The 20,678-nt window shown below is 39.2% G+C and overlaps 1 protein-coding gene across 2 annotated transcripts in view; it reads left to right on the top strand.

Annotated features, from left to right (window-relative positions):
- Window positions 1–632: 632 nt before the first annotated feature.
- TIPRL (TOR signaling pathway regulator) overlaps window positions 633–20,678 on the top strand; it is a 36,050-nt gene continuing 16,004 nt past the window's right edge. Inside the window, exons 1-4 of one of the 2 annotated variants that reach the window (XM_079923144.1) lie at window positions 633–864; window positions 6,865–7,044; window positions 7,729–7,828; window positions 14,988–15,119. In XM_079923144.1, the coding sequence (XP_079779270.1) occupies window positions 761–864; window positions 6,865–7,044; window positions 7,729–7,828; window positions 14,988–15,119 (516 nt within the window). In that variant the 5' untranslated portion in view covers window positions 633–760. The remainder of the gene's footprint in view (window positions 865–6,864; window positions 7,045–7,728; window positions 7,829–14,987; window positions 15,120–20,678) is intronic. The other variant, XM_079923145.1, reaches the window with a different exon arrangement.

Genomic DNA, 20,678 nt, shown 5'->3' with positions numbered 1-20,678 from the left:
AGCACAGGCTCCGGACGCACAGGCTCAGTGGCCATGGCTCACGGGCCCAGCCGCTCCGCGGCACGTGGGATCTTCCCGGACAGGGGCACGAACCCGTGTCCCCTGCATCGGCAGGCGGACTCTCAACCACTGCGCCACCAGGGAAGCCTTGAAGGATGAAATTTTTGATAGGAGTCTTAGTCCATAGTAGCTAGATGTCCACTTGTCATGCAGCACTTGATGCTGAAACTCCTAAATTCTGAGTGACTTTAAAATTTTGTCCTCAACGGAAAAATGTAGGGCATTTCCTCTCTACACCAATTCGCCAACACGAGAGGTAATTCCCTGCTTTGCAAAGTCGTCTAGCATTACGTTGTATTCGCCTTTTCCAACACTGACCTTCCTTGAAATGCCCCAAGACGACGTCATCCAGTGAGTTCAGGGGGCGGTGCGTCCCTGACCACACCCCCTGCTGCCAGAGCCTCGCCCCTCAGCAGTTTTTCCCCTCTTTTCAGGTGCGTCGTGACGTAAGACGTAGGTCACGCAACCTTGGCAACTGGTCCCGGAAGCAAAACCCGAGGGGCGGAGAAGAAGGCGGAAAGGAGGGTCTGCGTCCGGGTAGGCCGGCAGGGGGCGGGGTGGGGCCGGGCATGGTAACGGCTCGGAAGCCGAGGGGGCTGGGTCGGGGGGAGGCGGAGGGACCGGTGTCGGTCGCCGCCGCCGCCGCTGCCGCCGCTGCTCCAGCCTGTTCCGTGTGGCCCACGCGGGCCCCGCTGCGGCCATGATGATCCACGGCTTCCAGAGTAGCCACCAGGACTTCTCCTTTGGGCCCTGGAAGCTGACGGCGTCCAAGACCCACATCATGAAGTCAGCGGATGTGGAGAAGTGAGGCTCCGGGGCTGGGATTCGGGCGCGAGCTGGGGAGCTGGGCCTGGGCGGGAGGCAGGGCGAACTCGGCGGAGCCCCAGCCCTTCTCTGGGGGGCGGAGGCTCGGGTCCCTCCGGACGGAACCTTTGAATTGACAACACCAGGAAATATTCCTGTCTCCACCTCCTGTCCTTCGGTTCGGGCCGCCAGGCGCTGCCTTCGTGAAATTGTCACTCCGCCTGGATTTGAGCAGAGCATGATTGTTGCGGTGGACTTTCCCCTCCCGTAGGTCTCTACCTGACGCAGCCTGCGCCACCTTTAGACTATTTCTTTCTGGGTGGATATGACCTGTTTTCTTAGGGGTTGATAACGGGGATGATATATATGCTTGGTTTTTAGCATGTCAGGGGCCGTGCCAGGCACGTGAGATACAGAAGATGAAAGACAGCGTCTGCCTCGAGGAATTTACAGTCTTGTGAGAGAGACAGACGATTATAATACAGTGTGAATTGATATAGGTGTATATGCAGGGTTATTTGAGATTGTTTAAGGGAACAAGGCATCCGGGAAATTGGGATGCCTGAACTGAATCTTGATAAAGTCGGTGGGATGGGGTGGGGCTTGGGGGCCTGTGTAAGGCCAGGGAGAGTGACAGCTGTGATGCGTTTGTGATGCCTGAACTGAATCTTGACAAAGTCGGGGGGTGGGGCGGGGTCCGGGGGCACGTGGCAAGCCGGTGGGTCAGAGAGAGTGGGAGCCATGAAGGACTGTTTCTGTGTGATTGGAGTGTGAGGTATCAGAGGGGGAGTACTGTAGTGAGAAGCCAGAGGCAGGTAGGGCCCTGGGCAGTGGAGATACCACTGATAGAACTTTTATGCCAGGCTCAGGAGTTTCGAATTTTATCTGACTACTACCGGGTGCCATTTTATACAAAGGATCGACATTATCAGATGTACACTCTGAAAGATTTCTCTGGAGGTGATGTGGAGGATAGATTGGTGGGCTGCAGGACTGGGTAAGGAAACCGGTTAGAAGGGGTGAGAGGAGAGGTTTTAGAAGATTAAGTGCCTGAATTTGATGGCCACTTGATAGGAGGAGGAATCTATACCCTTGGCAAGATTTCATTGCCATTGGACAAGGTGAGAAACCCAGGAGGAGGAGCAGATTGGGGGCAGATGTTGGATAGAGGATGAGTTTAGTTTTGTTGAAATATGTGTTGTGTGTGGGTTATAAAGTGGAGGTGTCTTAGGCGTTTATTTTGGAGCTTAAAAAAGATGACTTGTCCATGGATTTAGGTTTGGGAATCATCAGCTTATAGTTGATACCTGGAGCCTTGGGAGTGAATTAAGATCATCTAGAAGTTATCCAGAAGAAAAGGAAAAGGTCATGAGATGGAACCCTAGGGAGCACTGACATTTTAAGATTTAGGCAGAGGGAAGTGACCAGGGAAGAGAAGAGAGTCATGAAAGGATGTTTAGCTTCCTAATTGAAAAAAAAAAAAAAAAAAGTAACATTCTTGCAGAGTCACTAAGAAAAATTGAGAAAATACAGAAAAGAAAGGGAAAAAATTCCCTTCATCCCACCACAGACTGAGTTACTCTCTGAGTTTTCCTCTCCATATAACTTTCTCTGTTACGTATTGCACCATATATATAATTGTGGTATATAAAGCAGTCAGCTTCAAATTGCGGTTACCCATATAATTTACTTACAGACTCCCTAAGAGGTGCTGGATGCATGGAGAGTTCTAAGGGAATCAAATTCCAGATCTTTAATCTCCTTGTTTATTATTTCTAAAACAGCTCTGCCTGAGTATACTTAGTCCTTTTTCCTTCAAAAAAGAAAAGTTTATCTGCTCCCATCCTAAATTTTTCTGTGATGCCTTGCCCTAGGGTATAGAAACCTCTTGGGTGCTATATAAATGAATTAGGGGAAATTTTGGATTAACGAAACTTCCTTTAATGAATTTAGGCATCTTAATCCCATAGAGGCTTCCTGTCTTCCTTGCCTTATAAATGGTCCTACCTATTTGTTAATGGTGAAGCTTGACATTAGAAATGGGGTTAAGATACTCTGTGTTTGGCCTGTGTTTAAGATACTCGGAATTTAGGACATTTGAAGAAGTGTAAGTTAGTGGCAGTGATTCTTTTACATATATGACTGGAATATTTCATAGGACTACCAGATTTTTCCAGATACGTTGGGAAAAATCCAGAGAATCACATCTTATATTAGTTCATGTTTGGTATGCATTATCCAGTAAAGTCGTTAAAACTTTACTACTTGACTGGTTTATTTTACTTAGCATAATGTCCTCAGGTGTCATCCATGTTGTCACAAATTGCAGAATTCCCTTCTTTTTAAAGGCTGCATAGTATTCCATTGTATGTGTAAAACACATTTTCTTTTCTTATTTTTTTGTTTTTTTTAAACCACGTTTTCTCTATCCATTCATATGTCTATGGACATTTGCATGGGAGTGTTGATCTCTCTAGTATTTAATATTTTCTATTTCCTAATAGCAAAAGAATAAATTTCACTTAAATTTATGATGAAAAATTAATGTTATTAGACATCATACTAAAGATGGACAACTTAAAAGGTTAGATCACTGATATGTGCACATATACATAAACACAGAGATAAAATAAACATACAGTGTGCCTGTTTTTTCTTTACTATTGTATCATAAGCATTTTTCTCCATTATATTCTCCCTTTAAGTATTTTTAATGGTTCCATAATATTTCATCATATAGATATACTATAGTTTACCTAACCATTTATTTCTTTATAATTAGAGTATTTTCTATTAAAAATAAGATGATTATGAGTATTAATGTGTATAATTTTTTTTTCCTACATTGGGGATTATTTCTATATTACAGATTTCCCAAAGCTGATATTTTGGGTCAAAGAATATAAATTTGATTAAGTTCTTGGTACTTTTTTCTTAATTTTTGCCTCAGGGTGGAATGTAAATTGATACAGTTCTTCTGAAAATCAAGTGAGCAAGTGCTTGTTTCCCTCAGTGGGTGCTTTTGCTTTTTTTTTTAAAGCTTGCAACAAGTAGAGAATTTTACTGGCGAAGGTGTTTTCCTACAAGAAACAGGATCTTTAATTGCTATCTTTTCTTCATAGCCAAAATTAATATAATTGTTGTGTAAGAACAAAAAGTTCACCAGAGATAGGAAGCTTATGGAAACATGGGACTGTGGTGCATTAAGTCCTCTCCTGGGCAGTCATGGTGGAATTAGAACCCGTCTTTATTCTTGAAAGTGGTGGGGCTTTGATGATCCAGGAATGAAGTAGTTGTTTATAATAAGAATCAATATTTTTTCCATTTAAGGCTTAAGTATTTTAATTTGTTTATGCAAGGTTTTTTGCTTGTTTGTTTTTAATATATATACAAGACTTGATTGGTGTGTCTGATTGGAAATAGATTTAAAGCAGTTGGAAAGAGAGTAATTGTGGTCTTGGGATATGCATAGATCCTTTGTTAGTTTTATGTCAGAATATATTCTTTAATATAGCATTATTTTACTTTACCTAACAAGTATAACTATGTAGCTGTTCAAAAATCCAGAAGTCTTAAAAAAGAAAAAGCCTTCGGTTCTGCTAAAGTAGCTATCATATAACACTTGCACTAAAATTCTGTGCTTTGTTCAGGATCCGTTAGAACTTCATTCAGAGCATATTTACACTTTTGACTCTATTGCATACTTTATAATTGTAACCATATTGGAAATGTAAGGAAGGAAAAGAGTTCCATATAGTCACTTTGCCCTAATAAATGAATTGTTAGCATTTTTCATGTTCTTTTTTTATTCATTATGCAATTTTAAGGAGTATGATTGTTTGATTTTCCATCCTTTCCATAAAAAGGGATGAGGTTGCTTCAGGGGCAGATACCTACATTCTAGAGTAGCTAGAGGTATACACACGCAATTGAACTTGAGGACATTGTCTTACAAGATTGTTAAATGTGATGATCTCGGGCTTCCCTGGTGGCGCAGTGGTTGAGAGTCCGCCTGCCAATGCAGGGGACACAGGTTCGTGCCCCGGTCCAGGAAGATCCCACATGCCGCGGAGCGGCTGGGCCCGTGAGCCATGGCCGCTGAGCCTGTGCGTCCGGAGCCTGTGCTCCACAACGGGAGAGGCCACAACAGTGAGAGGCCCGCGTACCACTAAAAAAAAAAAAAAAAAAAAATATGATGATCTCTGGTCAGCAAGAAAAGGTAAAATAACATTTTATATATTTTGTTTAAAAACAAAGAGAAGTGTACAATACATTATGAAAATTTTCCAAAATCAGTATTAACAGAAAAAAATTGGTACATAAGATAACCAGAAAATCACTTCCATGGAACCTCTGTGTTAGTTGTGCTTTCAGGTTGTAAGGAACAGAGACTCCCGTCCACTGCCCACCCCCGTGTTGCCTCAAGTGATGAGAATTTAATCATACATGAGGAAATAACTAAACACGGAATTAGCTCAGAAAATGAACAGCAGTTCTTGTGGCCCCAACTATAGATGTCTCTAATCTTCTTGTCACCCTTATTTCTCAGTCTCTACTTTGCTCTATCTGCTTCTCTTGCTATTACTTAAAAATTTCACTCTCCCCTCTTCTCTACCTCATGGTTCTGTGTCATGCCATGTCTCTTAGTCTGTGCTTCATTTAACTGTCATTCAGACTTATAAAAAGAGGGATCAGAGTAAGTTTAATTGGCCGTTATTCAATTCAGCATGAGTGTTTCGGGCAGAGTTCTCAGGCTAAAATTCAGGGGTTCCTGCCAGCCCATAGATAATTGCCTTTGGTTGAGAAGCAAAACTTTCATCCCTAAATTGACAGTCCTGGTTGTCACTCAGGGGTTGGGGTCATAAGGCATGGTAACCTATACATTGACCTACTTTTTTCAGAAGTAACGAGTAGCCACTTAAAAGTCTTTATAACAGGGGTCACAGACTCAGCTTTTAAAGGGCCAAGGAGACTGGTGAACCAGAGAGCCTATGCCCCACTTGAAGGGGGCAACCTCCACTCAGCTCCAGCCAGTTGGTGTCACGTGGAAATACAGGTCCAATGTTGCCAAGTGTTTTTTTTTTTAAGAGAAACTAGAAGTCCAGATTTCTCAAAAATCTCTCAATTTTTATTGGCACCTCAATAATTTTGCCAGTTATTTCAAATATTAAAAAATATATTGTGTAGGCTAATCAAAACACATCTGTGGGTTCATAATTTGTGATCCTGGTCTTATAGTATGTCTAATATAACTTTCTTATGTAATGAGGCTAGCTAGATGAGGTCCAGGTCTTTAAAAGCAGTCTTATATAGTGGAAATAGGCCTGGTGTTACCACTTAACTGGCTCTGTGATTCGAGTTAGCTGCTTAAACTCTCTGAGCCTTTCTTAGCTCACAGGGTAGTTTTTTTTTGTTTGTTTTGTTTTGTTTTTTTGCGGTACGCGGGGCTCTCACTGTTGTGGCCTCTCCCGTTGCGGAGCTACAGGCTCTGGACGCGCAGGCTCAGTGGCCATGGCTCACGGGCGCAGCCGCTCCGCGGCATGTGGGATCCTCGCGGACCGGGACATGAACCCGCGTCCCCTGCATCGGCAGGCGGACTCTCAACCACTGCGCCACCAGGGAAGCCCCACAGGGTAGTTTTGAGGCGCAAATTCAAGTGTCTCAGATGTGATCTCTGATCATCCTACCTAAAACAGTGCCTCCCCCATCACCTTGCTTTAATTTTTGTATATCACTTGTTACTAGCTGACATTATATTGTGTATTTATTTGTATATTTATTATCTGTCTAATTTAGCCCACTACCTAATACAGTGCCAAAAAGATATACACAGAGAGAATGGATGATGAAACCCCTTATAGACTTTACAAATATATCATTTTATTAAATCATGTATTATTTAACTCATTTAGGAGTAGAAGGTATTCTGTGGGGATCAGAAGGAAGCAAAAGTGCCAACAGTGATATAAAATAATCCTGCTGACTTTTGGTTATACATAGGTTAGCTGATGAATTGCATATGCCATCTCTCCCTGAAATGATGTTTGGAGACAACGTTTTAAGAATCCAGCATGGCTCTGGCTTTGGGATTGAGTTCAATGCTACAGATGCATTAAGATGTGTGAACAACTACCAAGGAATGCTTAAAGTAGCCTGCGCTGAAGAGTGGCAGGAAAGCAGGTGAGAATCTGGGTAGTTATGGGTTAAACAAAACAGAAAAGAGTTGAAAAAATATTCAGTTGTGATATGTGTATTTTATTAGAATGGCTAGTACTATTATTAAATCTGATAGTTGAATCATTCTAGAGTTCATTTTTCTCATCCATAAAATGGAGGTTAATTACCCTGCTCTTGAACACTTCTTGAATTAAATTGAATTACAATTGAGCTGAGCTATGTAGGGTTTACTTTTTTGAGCTTTCAGTGTTCTTTAGTGAAGAGGCATTACACCGTGTACTTTAATGTTCCTAGTTTTGAAGAACAGTGTTTACTTATGATTTGCGTTGAAAATTTGAGGAGCACTGAAATTAAGAAAAATGTATTTTCTTTCATAATCAAATCAGCATTTATTTACTTTGTGCCTATTGTGTACTAGGTTCTTTGAAAAAAGTATAAGCCTTTAAACCATGTCCTCAGGCGGTGTACAGATTAATTGGAGAGACGACACTATCAGTACATGACAAGTTAAATAACAATAAATGTGCAGAAAAACTAAGACAGATCTTGTGTTAGTGAATTATGACAAGCATATGTATTTAGTAGGGTATTTTATATTATCTGTAGAATGTAATTGGGTGTGATAAATGAAGACACATGATCTATATTCTACATCACTGACTGACCCTTCTCATTTTGGTGTTTGAGGACGGAGGGTGAGCACTCGAAGGAGGTTATTAAGCCGTATGACTGGACCTATACAACAGATTATAAGGGAACGTTACTTGGAGAATCACTTAAGCTAAAGGTAAATCTTATTTTTTGCTTTTATGAGTCATTGATTGCCTTGGACAGTTTCAGTGTTAGAACTTTCTAGTAATGAGTTATTTTATGCTGCTACTTTACTTTCTATTGTGCGAGGCTTCAGAACCTAATGTAAAGGGATTTTGCTTGTTGATTATCAGCACAAAATAAAAGAAAGCCATAGGGGAACAATTTTTGCTAAAAATGTGGTTGGTAGCAATGGCAGACTGCCTTAATGTTATCATTATCGCTATCAAGAAGCATTAAAATGTGTCTGTTCTTGGTGTAATGTATTAGGTGATTTAGACAGAACCTGCTAGCTAGTAGCTTACAGTTTTACAGATGAACAGATATGTGGGCAGATAGAAATTTTGGTCAGACAGCTTGGATTATTGTTTGCCTACACTATGTGTGAACCTGGTGTGACTTCAAGCAAGTTATTTAATCTGACTGGTTTTGTTTTATCAGTAAATTGGATAAACAGAAATATCTACCTCACAGCAGATATAAGATAAATCTAAGGGAAAATTCCCAGTGAATTCTAAATCTCTATATTAATGTTAAGTTGCATCTGTGTAAGCCCTGCTTAGGAAGAGATTCACTTCGTGGTAAATGACACCAGGACGGTGGAATTGGTAGGCCTCATATTGGGAGCTTAGCTACATAGAGCCATGGATACTGCAGGGAACAGACAAAAAAATCCTTCCATTACAGTCTAATGGGGGAGGAAGGTTTTTCTAGTCCATTAATACTTCATAGATTAATATTCTCTCTTTTCACTCCTGATTGAAAAACTTTGCAAAGTGTGTAGGCTTTTTGATATTTCATTTCAAGGAGTGAGGAAACGAGAGCTTGTTTTAACCCAATGCGATAATGATGATGACTTACTTTGCGGGCTGACTTACAAAAGCCTCCTGGAGGCTATGAAGTAGCATTAGCTGTGATCAAGGAGCAAGATCCACGGCAGTAGAGACAGGGAGTGAGAGAGTAGTAGGAGGTGAAAGACATGTGCTCAGTACCCTTTATTGGCACGTCAGCCTGTCATGTAATTTGTTCTAAGGTGTTGCTGACAAATGTCAGTGTGATCAAACACTCACTAGTGGTAAGGAGCTCAGGCTTTGGCAAACCTGAGTTCAAATCCCAGCACCATCACTTAACAGCTTGGAAAAGCAATTTAATCTTTGCTAAGCCTTAGTTCTCACTTTGGTAAACTAGGGATAATATCAGTTGTGAGGTAGTAAATAAGATAACATGTATTAAGTGTTTATGGCACAGTGTCTGTTAACACAATAAGATGTTAATAAATGGCAGCTGCTATTATTATGATAACATCATATCTCAAATGTCAAGGCAACTAAGTTAATATTATTGAAATACCAAGAGTAAAAGTAGCTATATTGTCTAAATAGTATTTACCCTTGCTTTATGGTCTAAACAGAGTTGATGAATGTGTTCCTTTATTGCCTTAAAAAATAGAGTGACTATTTTCCAGGTAAAATTGTTAGGACTTTGTTGCTTAATTCTCAAAATAGTCTTGTAGGATAGGCATTTTTATCCTTATTTTGTAGACGAAGAAATGGGTTCAAGATCTTAAAGTATGTGTCTCTTAGTAACATAACACTGATGTTAGAGCTTCTTTTAAGCACATTTGTTATATGTGGAAGATCACTTTCATAGGAACATTTTTTACTTTTAACTTTGTTTTAATACCTAAGGATTTTTTGACCTGTAATATTATTTGAGATTTTAAATTATTTAATCCTTCAGCTCTTCCTTAAAATACTATTCAGAAGCCCTGGTATGTATAGGAAGTGTTTGCCTGTGTGGGAGAAGGTATTTTATGTGTACAGTAAGAATATCAGAGAATGAGGCATTAGAATGAAGCCTTTCCTTTGCCCTTAAATTGTTGGGTTTTAGTTGCTGGGGCCTGTTGGTGTGTGTGTGTGTGTGTGTGTATGTGTGTGTGTGTGTTTAATGATTTCTCACTCTTTAGGTTGTTAAGCCTATTACTCTGAGTTGTAGCATGGTGTAAGAGGAGAGAGCCAGTCACAGAGTTGTACTGACCTGGCTGGATTCATATCCAGCCTTGTCATTTGTTGTCTGGGCTACCATAGGCACTTCTCTCAGACTGTGGTATGAGAATGTTATGAGAAGACAGGTCAAATGCCTAATATGTACCTGGCCTATAGTAACCTATCAACGTTTGGCTGTTTTCTTATTAAATAAATAAATTGAATATGCAGGAGAATATAAGTAGAAGACTGCCTCTTCTATTGATACTGCTTTTTAGGAATAAAACATGCTTAGTGTTCATGCATTTTAAAAAGCTTTTTTTTTTTAAGCACATTGGAACATTTGCCCAACTTAGTGCGATTCAGTATCTTGAGCTTTCTTTTTTCCTTTTCTTTTCATTGTGGTAAAAAAATATGTAACATAAAATCTACTATCATAGTTATTTCTAAGTGTATTAAATACTGTTAAGTATATTCATGTTGTTGTGCAACTAATCTCCAGAACTTCTTCATCTTGAAAAACTGAAACTCTATACTTATTGAACAGCAACTCCCCATTTCTTCCTTCTCCCAGCACCTGGCAGTCACCTTTCTACTTTCTGTTTCTGTGAATTTGACTATTCTAGATGCCTCATATAAGTGGAATCATACATTATTTGTCTTTTTGTGACTGGCTTATATCACTTAGCATAATGTCCTCAGGGTTTATCCATGTTGTGGCATGTGTCAGACTTCCCATCCTTTTTAGGGCTGAGTAATATTCCATTGTATGTATATACCACATTTTGTTTTTCCATTCATTTGTCAGTGAGCATTTGGGTTGCTTCTACCTCTTGGCTATTGTGAATAGTGCTGCTGTGAACATAGGTGTGCAAATATCTCTTCAAAATTCTGCTTTCATTTTTTTGGGGGGTATATACCCAGAAGTGGAATTGCTGGATCATATGGTAATTTTTTTTTAATTTTTGGAGGAACCCCTGTACTGTTTTCCATAGCGGCTGTACCATTTTACATTCCCACCAGCAGTGTATGAGAGGTTTTGATTTGCATTTCCCTAATGGCTAGTGATGTTGAACATCACTATGCTTGTTGGTCATTTGTATATCATCTTTAATATCTTGAGCTTTTAAAAGTAACTTTAGGGCAGGAATGTGCTGACATAAACATTGGAAATGAATGGAGTTTATAAGACAAAAGGCAAAAAGAACTGCATATGAGTACTGTATGCTTGTTGATAGTTGTTTTCCTCAGAGGTATGGGTTAGCAATTCTGATACTGTTTTAGTTTTGCAAGATGAAAAAGTTTTAGAGATCCATCTTACAACAATGTGAATATAATTTACACTACTGAACTGTACACTTAAATATGGTTAAGATGGTGGATTTCTTGTTATGCCCTTTTTTTTTTTGGCCAGCAATTAGAAAAAAAGTTAAACATGATTGCCATGTAACCCAGCAATTCCACTCCTAAGTGTACACTCAAGAGAATTGAAAACTGTATATCCACATAAAAACCTGTACATGAATATGCATAGCTGCATTACTCATAATAGCTAAAATGTGAAAACCACCCAGATGTTCATCAGTGGATAAACAGAACTGGTATATCTAGACAGTGGAATATTATTTAGTCCTGAAAAGGGAAAGGAAACACTGATACATGCTACAACCTTGGAAACAGTATGCTAAGTGAAAGAAGCGAGACACAAGGGTACATGTATATGATTCCAGAATGATTTGCTGAACAAACAAATCTATAGAAACAGAAATTAGAGTATTGGCTTCCAGGGGCCGGGGGACGTGAGGAATGGAGAGTGACTGCTAATGGGTATGGCAGTTTCTTTTTGGGATGATGATATGTTCTGGATTAGATAATAGTGGTGACTGCACAGTCTTGTGAATATACTAAAAACCACTGAATTGTACACTTTAAAAGGGTAAATTGTATAGTATGGGAGTTATGTCTCCATTTTTTAAAAAAAGAAAAATCATTGTAAAACATAGCAGTTTCACTGTATGTTCCTAATGGGATGTATACACACACACACACACACACACACACACACACACAACTTTCAGCAGTTTTCAAAAAGGGAATTTAACATAGGGTTCTTAGCATCTGCTGTTAATTAACTATATGATAAATTTAAAAATATTTATGTCAAGTAATTTCCTTATTATAAGCCTCCATCTGATGTGAGGGAGGTTCCACTTGAAAGATGTGACCAGGACTTATTTTTCTTGTAATGTATCAAGAATATTTGTAGTGCTCCGTATGTTTTTTAAGCTTTTTAAAGATTGTGGAATAACTTAGAAAAGTCCATAAAACATGAAGGTAGAGTTTAATGAACTGAAAAATGCAACCACCCAGGAAAAGAAATAGAACATTGTGAGCACCCCCAAGCAGGACCCTTCCCGATCATAGTTCTTTTAAAAAAATATTTCCTAGTATCTTTTGAAATTTTCAACCTTAGCTTTTATTTCCTTGAAACTAGTGTGCATTGTTGTTTTACAGTTTGGGCCTCATATTTTCAACATCTAGAGTCCCCAGTGTCTTTTATTGTCTTGTTATTTCTGTTGGTTCCGATTTATGGTGTCTAGACTCCTAATATGCTTTCTTATTTTTCTTTGAATCCTGTTTTTCCTCCACAGAAGATTTTTGTTTATTTCTGGTGGGCAGCTGACGGCATTCATAGTCAAGGGCATAGGTTTGCAAACGGTTTCTGTAAAGGACCAGATAGTAAGTATTGCAGGCTTTGAGGACCATAGAGTTTATGTTGCAGTTACTCAGCTGTGCTGCTGTAGTCGAAAGCAGACATAGACAATATGCAAACGAATGGGTATAGCTGTTTCTCAGTAAAATTTTATTTATGGACATGGAAATTTGAATTTCATATAATTTTTATGTGACATGAAATATTCTTAAGAAAAAATTTCCCCCAGTCATTTCAAAAATGTAAAAAGGATTCTCAGCTTGCAGTTCATACAAAAATAGGTGGCAGCCCACATTGGCTTGGAAGTCTTAGTTTGCTAACCTCTGGTATGGGGCCAGGGTTTGAGGTTTACTGGGCGTGTAATATAAGAAGCTCTGCAGCCAGCATAGCACTTTGAGATGTTATCCCAAAATTGGGAGCAGGGCAAGGAATTCTCCAAGGCCTCTGCCCTTAGTGAATACTGAGCAATTATGGCGCCAGCAGAGCTCAGCCTCTCCTCTGTCCAGTCATTGCTGATGCCTCAAGGCCAAAGCTGGAAAACCGTAGGCTCAGTTTCACTTTCCTGGGCTCCAGTCCTCTTCCAGATATCAGTCCAGTCATTCTTTAGTGCCTTGACCATATAATGCTTTTAAGAAGTTTTTGTTTTTTCATCCAGCTTTTTAAATTGTCTTCAGCAAGAGGGTTTGTCCAGGTTACTTATTTTGACAATACCAGAAGCCAGAAATGTTCCATATGTCTTAAGTGTAGCTGTTTTACCTTTTCTTTTCAGATGCTTGCGTTCAGGGAGGAGATAAGTGGAGTTGAGGAAGAGAAAAGGCAGAGAAATACAAAGTTTTAAACATATTTGTCCTTATGAATGAAGAAGATAGTATATAGATAAATATATTGAATTTCCCTAATCCATGTGTTATCTAATTATTTTTTGTCTTTCTCTTTCAAACATTTTATAAGAACAAGTAACTGGCAAAACTGATGGATTCATGTTCACCAATCACTTACTGAAGGCATATATGAAATATTAGTGAAGTAGCCATTTACTAATGAGAAAATTCATGTAATGATTAATTTTTTGGAAGTCAGATGTATCTATAAGGAGGATTTTCAGATGTGTTCCTTTGAACTAAAACTAATTAAAAAGTAAGGAATTTAGAAGTTGTGTTTATTTAATAGTAACTAAAGTTTTATGCTCTTAGGGAATCCTAGAGGCACCAACGTTGGTCTTAAATAGATCACAAACATGCAAGTGATGCAAGGGACTGATTATATATGCTGCCCTATCCCTATCCCTCACGTTCCTTCCCCATTCCGAATTTCACCTTCACGTGTGGTCTCATGTTGGAATAAAATTGCAGAGGGCTAAAATGTTATCTGTAGGTAAACATGGAAGAACTATGGACATTTTTTTCACCTCTTGGGAATCACATACAAACTGCTAGTTTCTTTCATAGCAACCTTTTCCCCCTCTGCATCACTTAATACTCCCTAAGATCATTTTCCCACAAAATCTATGTAATCTCTTGGACATCCGTATCATATTTTTCTAATTCTTGTCCAGTTTTCTGAAACTACTCTTCATTTCTTAATTCTATGCATGAGTCAAACAAATGACCTAGTCATAGCTGCTAAGTAAAGTAAAATAATAGCTACCATTTACTGAATTCTTATGGTTTGACAAGCATTGTTGTGTTTATTTATGTTACAACTATGTCAAAGAATTGAAAAGCTGAACATTTTGTAGTGAAATTGAATGTAGTAAAGAATGGTATCACAAATCATACTTTCGTGTTACTATTAGGAGACACTTGGATTTAGTGACCTACTGACGTGACCTGCCTTGAGATTGTTGGTGCTTTTGTTGGGTTATGTATGTTTGTGTCCGGGGGCTACAAAATAATACTTTGGAAAAAATAGCTGGTATCCTCTACAGCCCTTTGGAATGCTACGAGTTTCCCTTAGGATTTCTCTGAAAGTTCTTATTTACCTCAGAATTTAAAGCACCTTTGTTTGTAGATTTGTGGATCTAAAATATATACGATCATTCTAATGGGAAAAAAATTTTTTAAGTTCCAAATAAATGTCGTAAAAGTAGACTTTTATGGCACAAAACTGCTTTGAACTTCTATGATAGTAGTACTTCATCACATTGACTAATTTTCAGATGGTTAATTTTCTCATAGTCACAATAGAGCACTTGATTTTAATGTGTTCTGTTTAATGATTTTCATATGAAAGACGATGAATTTTGACTCTTTGTGTTGTGAAGCTATAATATCAGACATCTTAGGTTTTTCAGGGACAAGGCTTGTATCTCGTTTTTCGTGTCTACTGATAACACCCAAATTTAGAACCGGGTGTTCTGGCTATGCAGAAAATACTGGTAGGAAAGCTGTCTAAATTTTTTTTTTTTTATGTGCCCCTTCTTATATTTTTTCTTTTAGGTTGTACCTACAACAGATCATATAGATACAGAGAAATTGAAAGCCAGGGAACAGATTAAGTTTTTTGAAGAAGTTCTCCTGTTTGAGGATGAACTTCATGATCATGGAGTTTCAAGCCTGAGTGTGAAAATTGTGAGTATTGTGGATGTGTTTAAAATTAACTTCTTCCATTTTTACCATTGGTCAGAAATACAAGACTAACTTGAAATCATACCATCTTAACGTGATGTCATGCAAAGTTTCACTTGGGTCTAGAATACATCTTGTTAATATCCATCATAAAATTCACGAAATCTTACGTATTTTATATATTGTATTCTGTATATTTTGTATATTGTTAAGACTTTAGCAAATCATTTTTTTGTAGACCTGTCTGGCTACTTTGCTGTTTGTTTATTATTTAATTTAAATGAAAACTGTGACTCAATTTTCACATTTCTGAATTAAAAATGATAATTGAAAGGATCTGCAGACAGCACAGTGGGTGTCATTTTATTTTGTTTATTTATTTTTAAAATTATTTTATTTTATTTTTTTATCTTTGGCTGCATTGGGTCTTTGTTGCTGAACGCAGGCTTTCTGTAGTTGCGTTGAGCAGGGGCTACTCTTCGTTGCGGTGCGTGGGCTTCTCATTGCGGTGGCTTCTCTTGTTGCGGAGAACGGGCTCTAGGCGTGCGGGCTTCAGTAGTTGTGGTGCACGGGCTTAGTTGCTCTGTGGCAGATGGGATCTTGTTGGGCCAGGGCTCGAACCCGTGTCCCCTGCATTGGCAGATGCATTCCTAGCCACCAGGGAAGCCCCTGGATGTCATTTTAAAAAGTCACCCATGTGTCAGATTTTCAGTGCCCTGTTAAAATACACTTTAGTCTCCAGCATGGAAGTGGAAAACAGAAATGACAAGTGTTAATTCCTTCTTTTTTTTTTTGTATTCTTTTCTACCAGTGGAGGACAGACTACTTCCATTAACAGTGTTATTGGTGGAAGATGCTAAAAAAGAATAATAAATAGACCCCCTATTTGTTTACTATTAGGTTATAATTGGGTTTCTAACACTTTCCAGAGAAACTTCAACTGAAACTTTTTATTAAATGCCTTATCCTTAAGATCCAGCTAAAATATCACCTCCTCTATAAGGCCTTCCACAGCTCCCCTAGGCAGAGTCAAATATCCCTTTACAATACTCCTATATGGTACTTTTTTTTTTTTTTTTTTTTTTTGCGGTATGCGGGCCTCTCACTGTTATGGCCTCTCTCGTTGCGGAGCACAGGCTCCGGATGCGCAGGCTCAGCGGCCATGGCTCACGGGCCCAGCCGCTCCGCGGCATGTGGGATCTTCCCAGATCGGGGCACGAACCTGTGTCCCCTCATCGGCAGGCGGACTCTCGACCACTGCACCACCAGGGAAGCCCTTTTTACTTTTTTTTTAACCCCTCTATTATAGCACTTATCATAACGACTGCCAAAAACAAGGACCCCAGCATCAAACATTGTTCTTGGAGCACGATTATGGATACTGTGATTTAAATAATAATAAAGAATGAAAACAGTAAGTCAAAAGCAGCAATAAGTGTGTTTTAAGCTGAGTTTTTCTGTAGAATCATAGGATTTTGGAATTGTAATGAATTTTTAGAGAATCATTTAGTCTAGCCTCTGTAGATGAGGCCCAAAATGTTAGTTTATCTAAGGTTGTGACACTAATTAGTGACAAAGTTTTCTTTGTACCATCTAACATATATCATTATTCTAGCATTAGATGATTGTTCCTTGTTCACCTATAGTTTTCCCCCAGTTTATCTCTTGTCATTTAGATTTGTTCATTCTCCAGCTCATCCAGTCATGTACCTTTCCACTTGTCTGCCTACCTACGGAATTGACTATGTTGAATGTTCATTATGAGTTTGCATATCTGGATGTGCATTTGTATCCGAGTGGGTAGATAGTCTACAGTGTATACAAGTGAGTAGGTATGTAGGGAGCACTTGTTTTTTGCAGCTGAAGGAGTTGGAGAGGGTATGGGCATAAATGTATTATGTGTGTATCAGAATAAATAGTAAGTCTCAAGCTGAAGCATAACATCATCTTAAAATGCTTTCTTCTTACCTAGTGTAACTCTTAAAAAGTATGTGATAGGGTTCCATTTTAAGAATGCCTGGAAGGATTTCATTAGAACAGTGAATTTCCTTTCTGGGTTGGTTTCTTTCTCAGAATGTAACAGATATTGCTGTAAATAAAATAAATGCCATAATTTCTGGCTTAGAGGCAATAGGGTATGGACAAATGAAGTTCTTTCCTATAGAAGCAAAGATTAGGCTGGTAAATATGGATGTAGGTGAGAAACCAGGAATGTGGTGCCTGGGAATCGAAGGGAGTAGAACTTCTCAAGGTTGGCGTGGAGGTCAGTATGCTGAAAAGAGATCTTAATAAGCTTAGAATGGGATGGGGTCTGCTAGACTAAAACATTTGTTTATTGGTTTTAGCAATTAGGATATTGTTCTTCACTGTGGCAAGATCAAGGTAAGTTACATACTTAGGGGGTAAATAAAAGATGTGGAGGTGGAGACAAAGTGTAGATAAAGACCAAACTTTCCTAAAGCTTACTGATATAGGAGGGGAAATAGATATAGCTAAGAGAGAACATGAGGTTGACAGAGGAATGTGTGTGTTTGTGTTTTTAAATATGGGGAAGACTTTAGCATGTTTAGGTACAGGAAGGACTCACTTGTAGACTTGTAGAGAAAGGGGTGAAAATGGCTGGAGTGAGGTTTCTGAGGATGAGTATGGGAGGAAGAGGAAGGCTTTGAGCCTTTGCTGTATGTGAGACTGATTGGAAAAACTCCAGTCTTCTCCTGTGTTTCTCCTTTACTCTCACACTACTCTCCCACTCACAACACTTCTGACACCAGATGTGTGAGTTTTTTCCCAGCACCAAGCAATTCTGTGACACCAGTTGGATGTCCTACAATTTAATCCAGTTCTGACATTATCTACGTGGAAATAACGTCAGGTCCCACTCAGTCCCATGAGACTGCCCTCCCTCCAGATGCCAATAGCAGGTAGTAGGTCCCAGGTTACCCACAATCTCTGTTGGACTTGGCTACAAGTTGGAGATTCCCATGACATTCTCCTTTTGGATTTGATTATTTGCTAGAACAGATCATAGAACTCAGGGAAACACTTATGTTTACCGGTTTATTAAAGAAAATATTAAAGCAGGGGTCCCCATCCGGGCTGCACGGCAGGAGGTGAGGGGCGGGTGAGTGAGAGAAGCTTCATCTGTATTTACAGCCGCTCCCTATCACTTGCATAACTGCCTGAGCTCTGCCTCCTGTCAGATCAGCGATGGCATTAGATTCTCATAGGAGCGCGAACCCTACTGTGAACTGCGCACGCAAGGGATCTAGGTTGCACGCTCCTTATGAGAATCTAATGCCTGATGATCTGAGGTGGAGTTGAGATGGTGATGCTAGCGCTGGGGAGTGACTGCAAATACAGATTATCATTAGCAGAGAGGTCTGACTGCCCAGAGACCATAATAAATCAATTGTTTGCAGGCTCATATCAAAACCCTATCAGTGAGTGGCAAGTGAGAACAAGCTCAGGGCTCCCACTGATTCTGCATTATGGTGAGTTGTATAATTATTTCATCATATATTACAATGTAATGATAATAGAAATAAAGTGCATTATAAATGTAATGCGCTTGAATCATCCCCAAACCATCCCCCCGCCCCCCGCACCGGTCCGTGGAAAAATTGTCTTCGACGAAACTGGTCCCTGGTGCCAAAAGGTTGGGGACGGCTGTGTTAAAGAATACGGATGAAGAGATACATAGGGTGAAGTCTGGGAAGGTCCTAAGCCTAGGAGCATCTGTCCCTGTGGAGTAGAGGTGCATTGTCCTTCCAGTATGTGGGTGTGTTCACCAGCCTGGAAGCTCTTTGAATCGCACGCCACTGGGATTTTATGGAGGCTTCTTCACATAGGCATGATCAATTAGTAATTCCATTTCTAGCCCCTCTCCCTTCTCTGGAGAGTGGAGGTGGGCCTGGAAATTCCGAGCTTATAATCATGGCTTGGCCTTTCTGGGTACCAGCTCCCATCCAGGAGCCCACCCAGAGTCACCTCATTGGAACAAAAGCTGCTTGCTTCTAGTGCTCTTATCGGTTAGGGATTTATAAGGGTTTCAGAAGTCCTATTTCAGAAACCAGGGGTAGAGACCAGTGTATGATTCTCTATTATCTCACAGATACCATGCTAGATAATTATCTATATTATCTGATTTAATCCTCCTGAAAATTCTATGCAGTGAATACTTATTCTTATTTTCAGAAATATTAAGTAACTTGCCCTACATCAGTCATACAATGGATACGTTTGTCTCTCTGCCTTTGTTCATAATCTTTTAGGATCTAGATCATCAGTAGAAGGACTAGCCTTAAGAGAGAGAGATGCTTCTTCCATAGTGATAGGAGGAAGGGAGAACAGGATGCAGTTAAGTCAGCCTCTATGCCAGTGATTCCTAAACCTGGAGTTTTATCAGAATTCCTAGGCACATTAGAGATTTAGTTGTTTTTTTAACACTATAGGACAAAGAATAGATACATTGCTTTTATTTGGTGTTTTAACCTTGGCCGGAGGACGGCTAAAAAGTTATTAGAACTGCAAAGTAGTTGATTACGAATGTTTGTTTTTCCAGTTTCCATAATAACTATAAAACACTCTGAAAAATGCTGTTGAAATGTGGAAGATGCTTAAATAAACAAAATAACGTACTTTAGATTCTTGATATTGTTGGATTGAGCCTTTTAGATTCTCTTAATTTATTTAACTGTTTCAGGTTTTAAAGTGTGTTTTCCACCTTCAAATTTCAACCCAGACAACTTTTATTAAAAAATAATCATAATTTCTTTGTGGTACAGTTCCCTAGTGAGAAAGAGTGGATTTAGAGCTCTGTGCACCATGAGGCCTGGGATATTTTGGATTTGCTTCATTGAGTTTATTATGAGTTTTGATAACTTTGTGTGAGTGGCATTACCTATATCTAATTAGGAGATATTTGTTTCAGAAATTAATTTTCTTTTGTATTTCTAAATTAGCTTCTCTCAGCAATGTTTGTTTTTAGGTTAGGATTTTGTGTCTTAACCTACTTTCTTGTTAGGGCTTACAGCTTGTAGGGCTGTGCTCTAACAGAGACTTAAAGAGAAGCTCTTTTTGTGCTAATGTTAGTTTTTAACTTTCAAAGAAAATTAATTTCCTATCTACCAAATACTGGCAGCACTGTGATGTTCTGTAATGGCTTTAACAGCTAGTGGTTAATTCCATGCTGAGTAGAGTCAAAAGTGAACATTGTCTGCCTTCTCCCATGTTTTATTTAGAGTCCAAGTATACTGGGCAGTGACATATCTTTCATCTCTGTGTACAGAGAATTCTACAATGCTTGTACAGAGGTAGCTTTTATTGGACGCGTAGTCCCATAGAATTGTCATATTTTACAGACACAGGACCCAAGAGATTGTTTCTTTACATCCCTTATCTTTGTAGGTGAAAGAGAAGACTTTGGGTGGTTCAGAAACTTGCTCTAAGTTGGTTGTTCTCAACCTTATCGGACCCATTGCTCCATTTTTTTTTTTTTAACCAAATACTTTAAGCACCCTCTACCTTTTACTAACCTGAAAGAAATTCATAGATAATATAAGC

This window comes from Stenella coeruleoalba (assembly GCF_951394435.1).
Source record: "Stenella coeruleoalba genome assembly, chromosome: 1".
Taxonomy (NCBI): Eukaryota; Metazoa; Chordata; class Mammalia; order Artiodactyla; family Delphinidae; genus Stenella; species Stenella coeruleoalba.
This window is presented reverse-complemented; position numbering and strand designations above follow the sequence as displayed.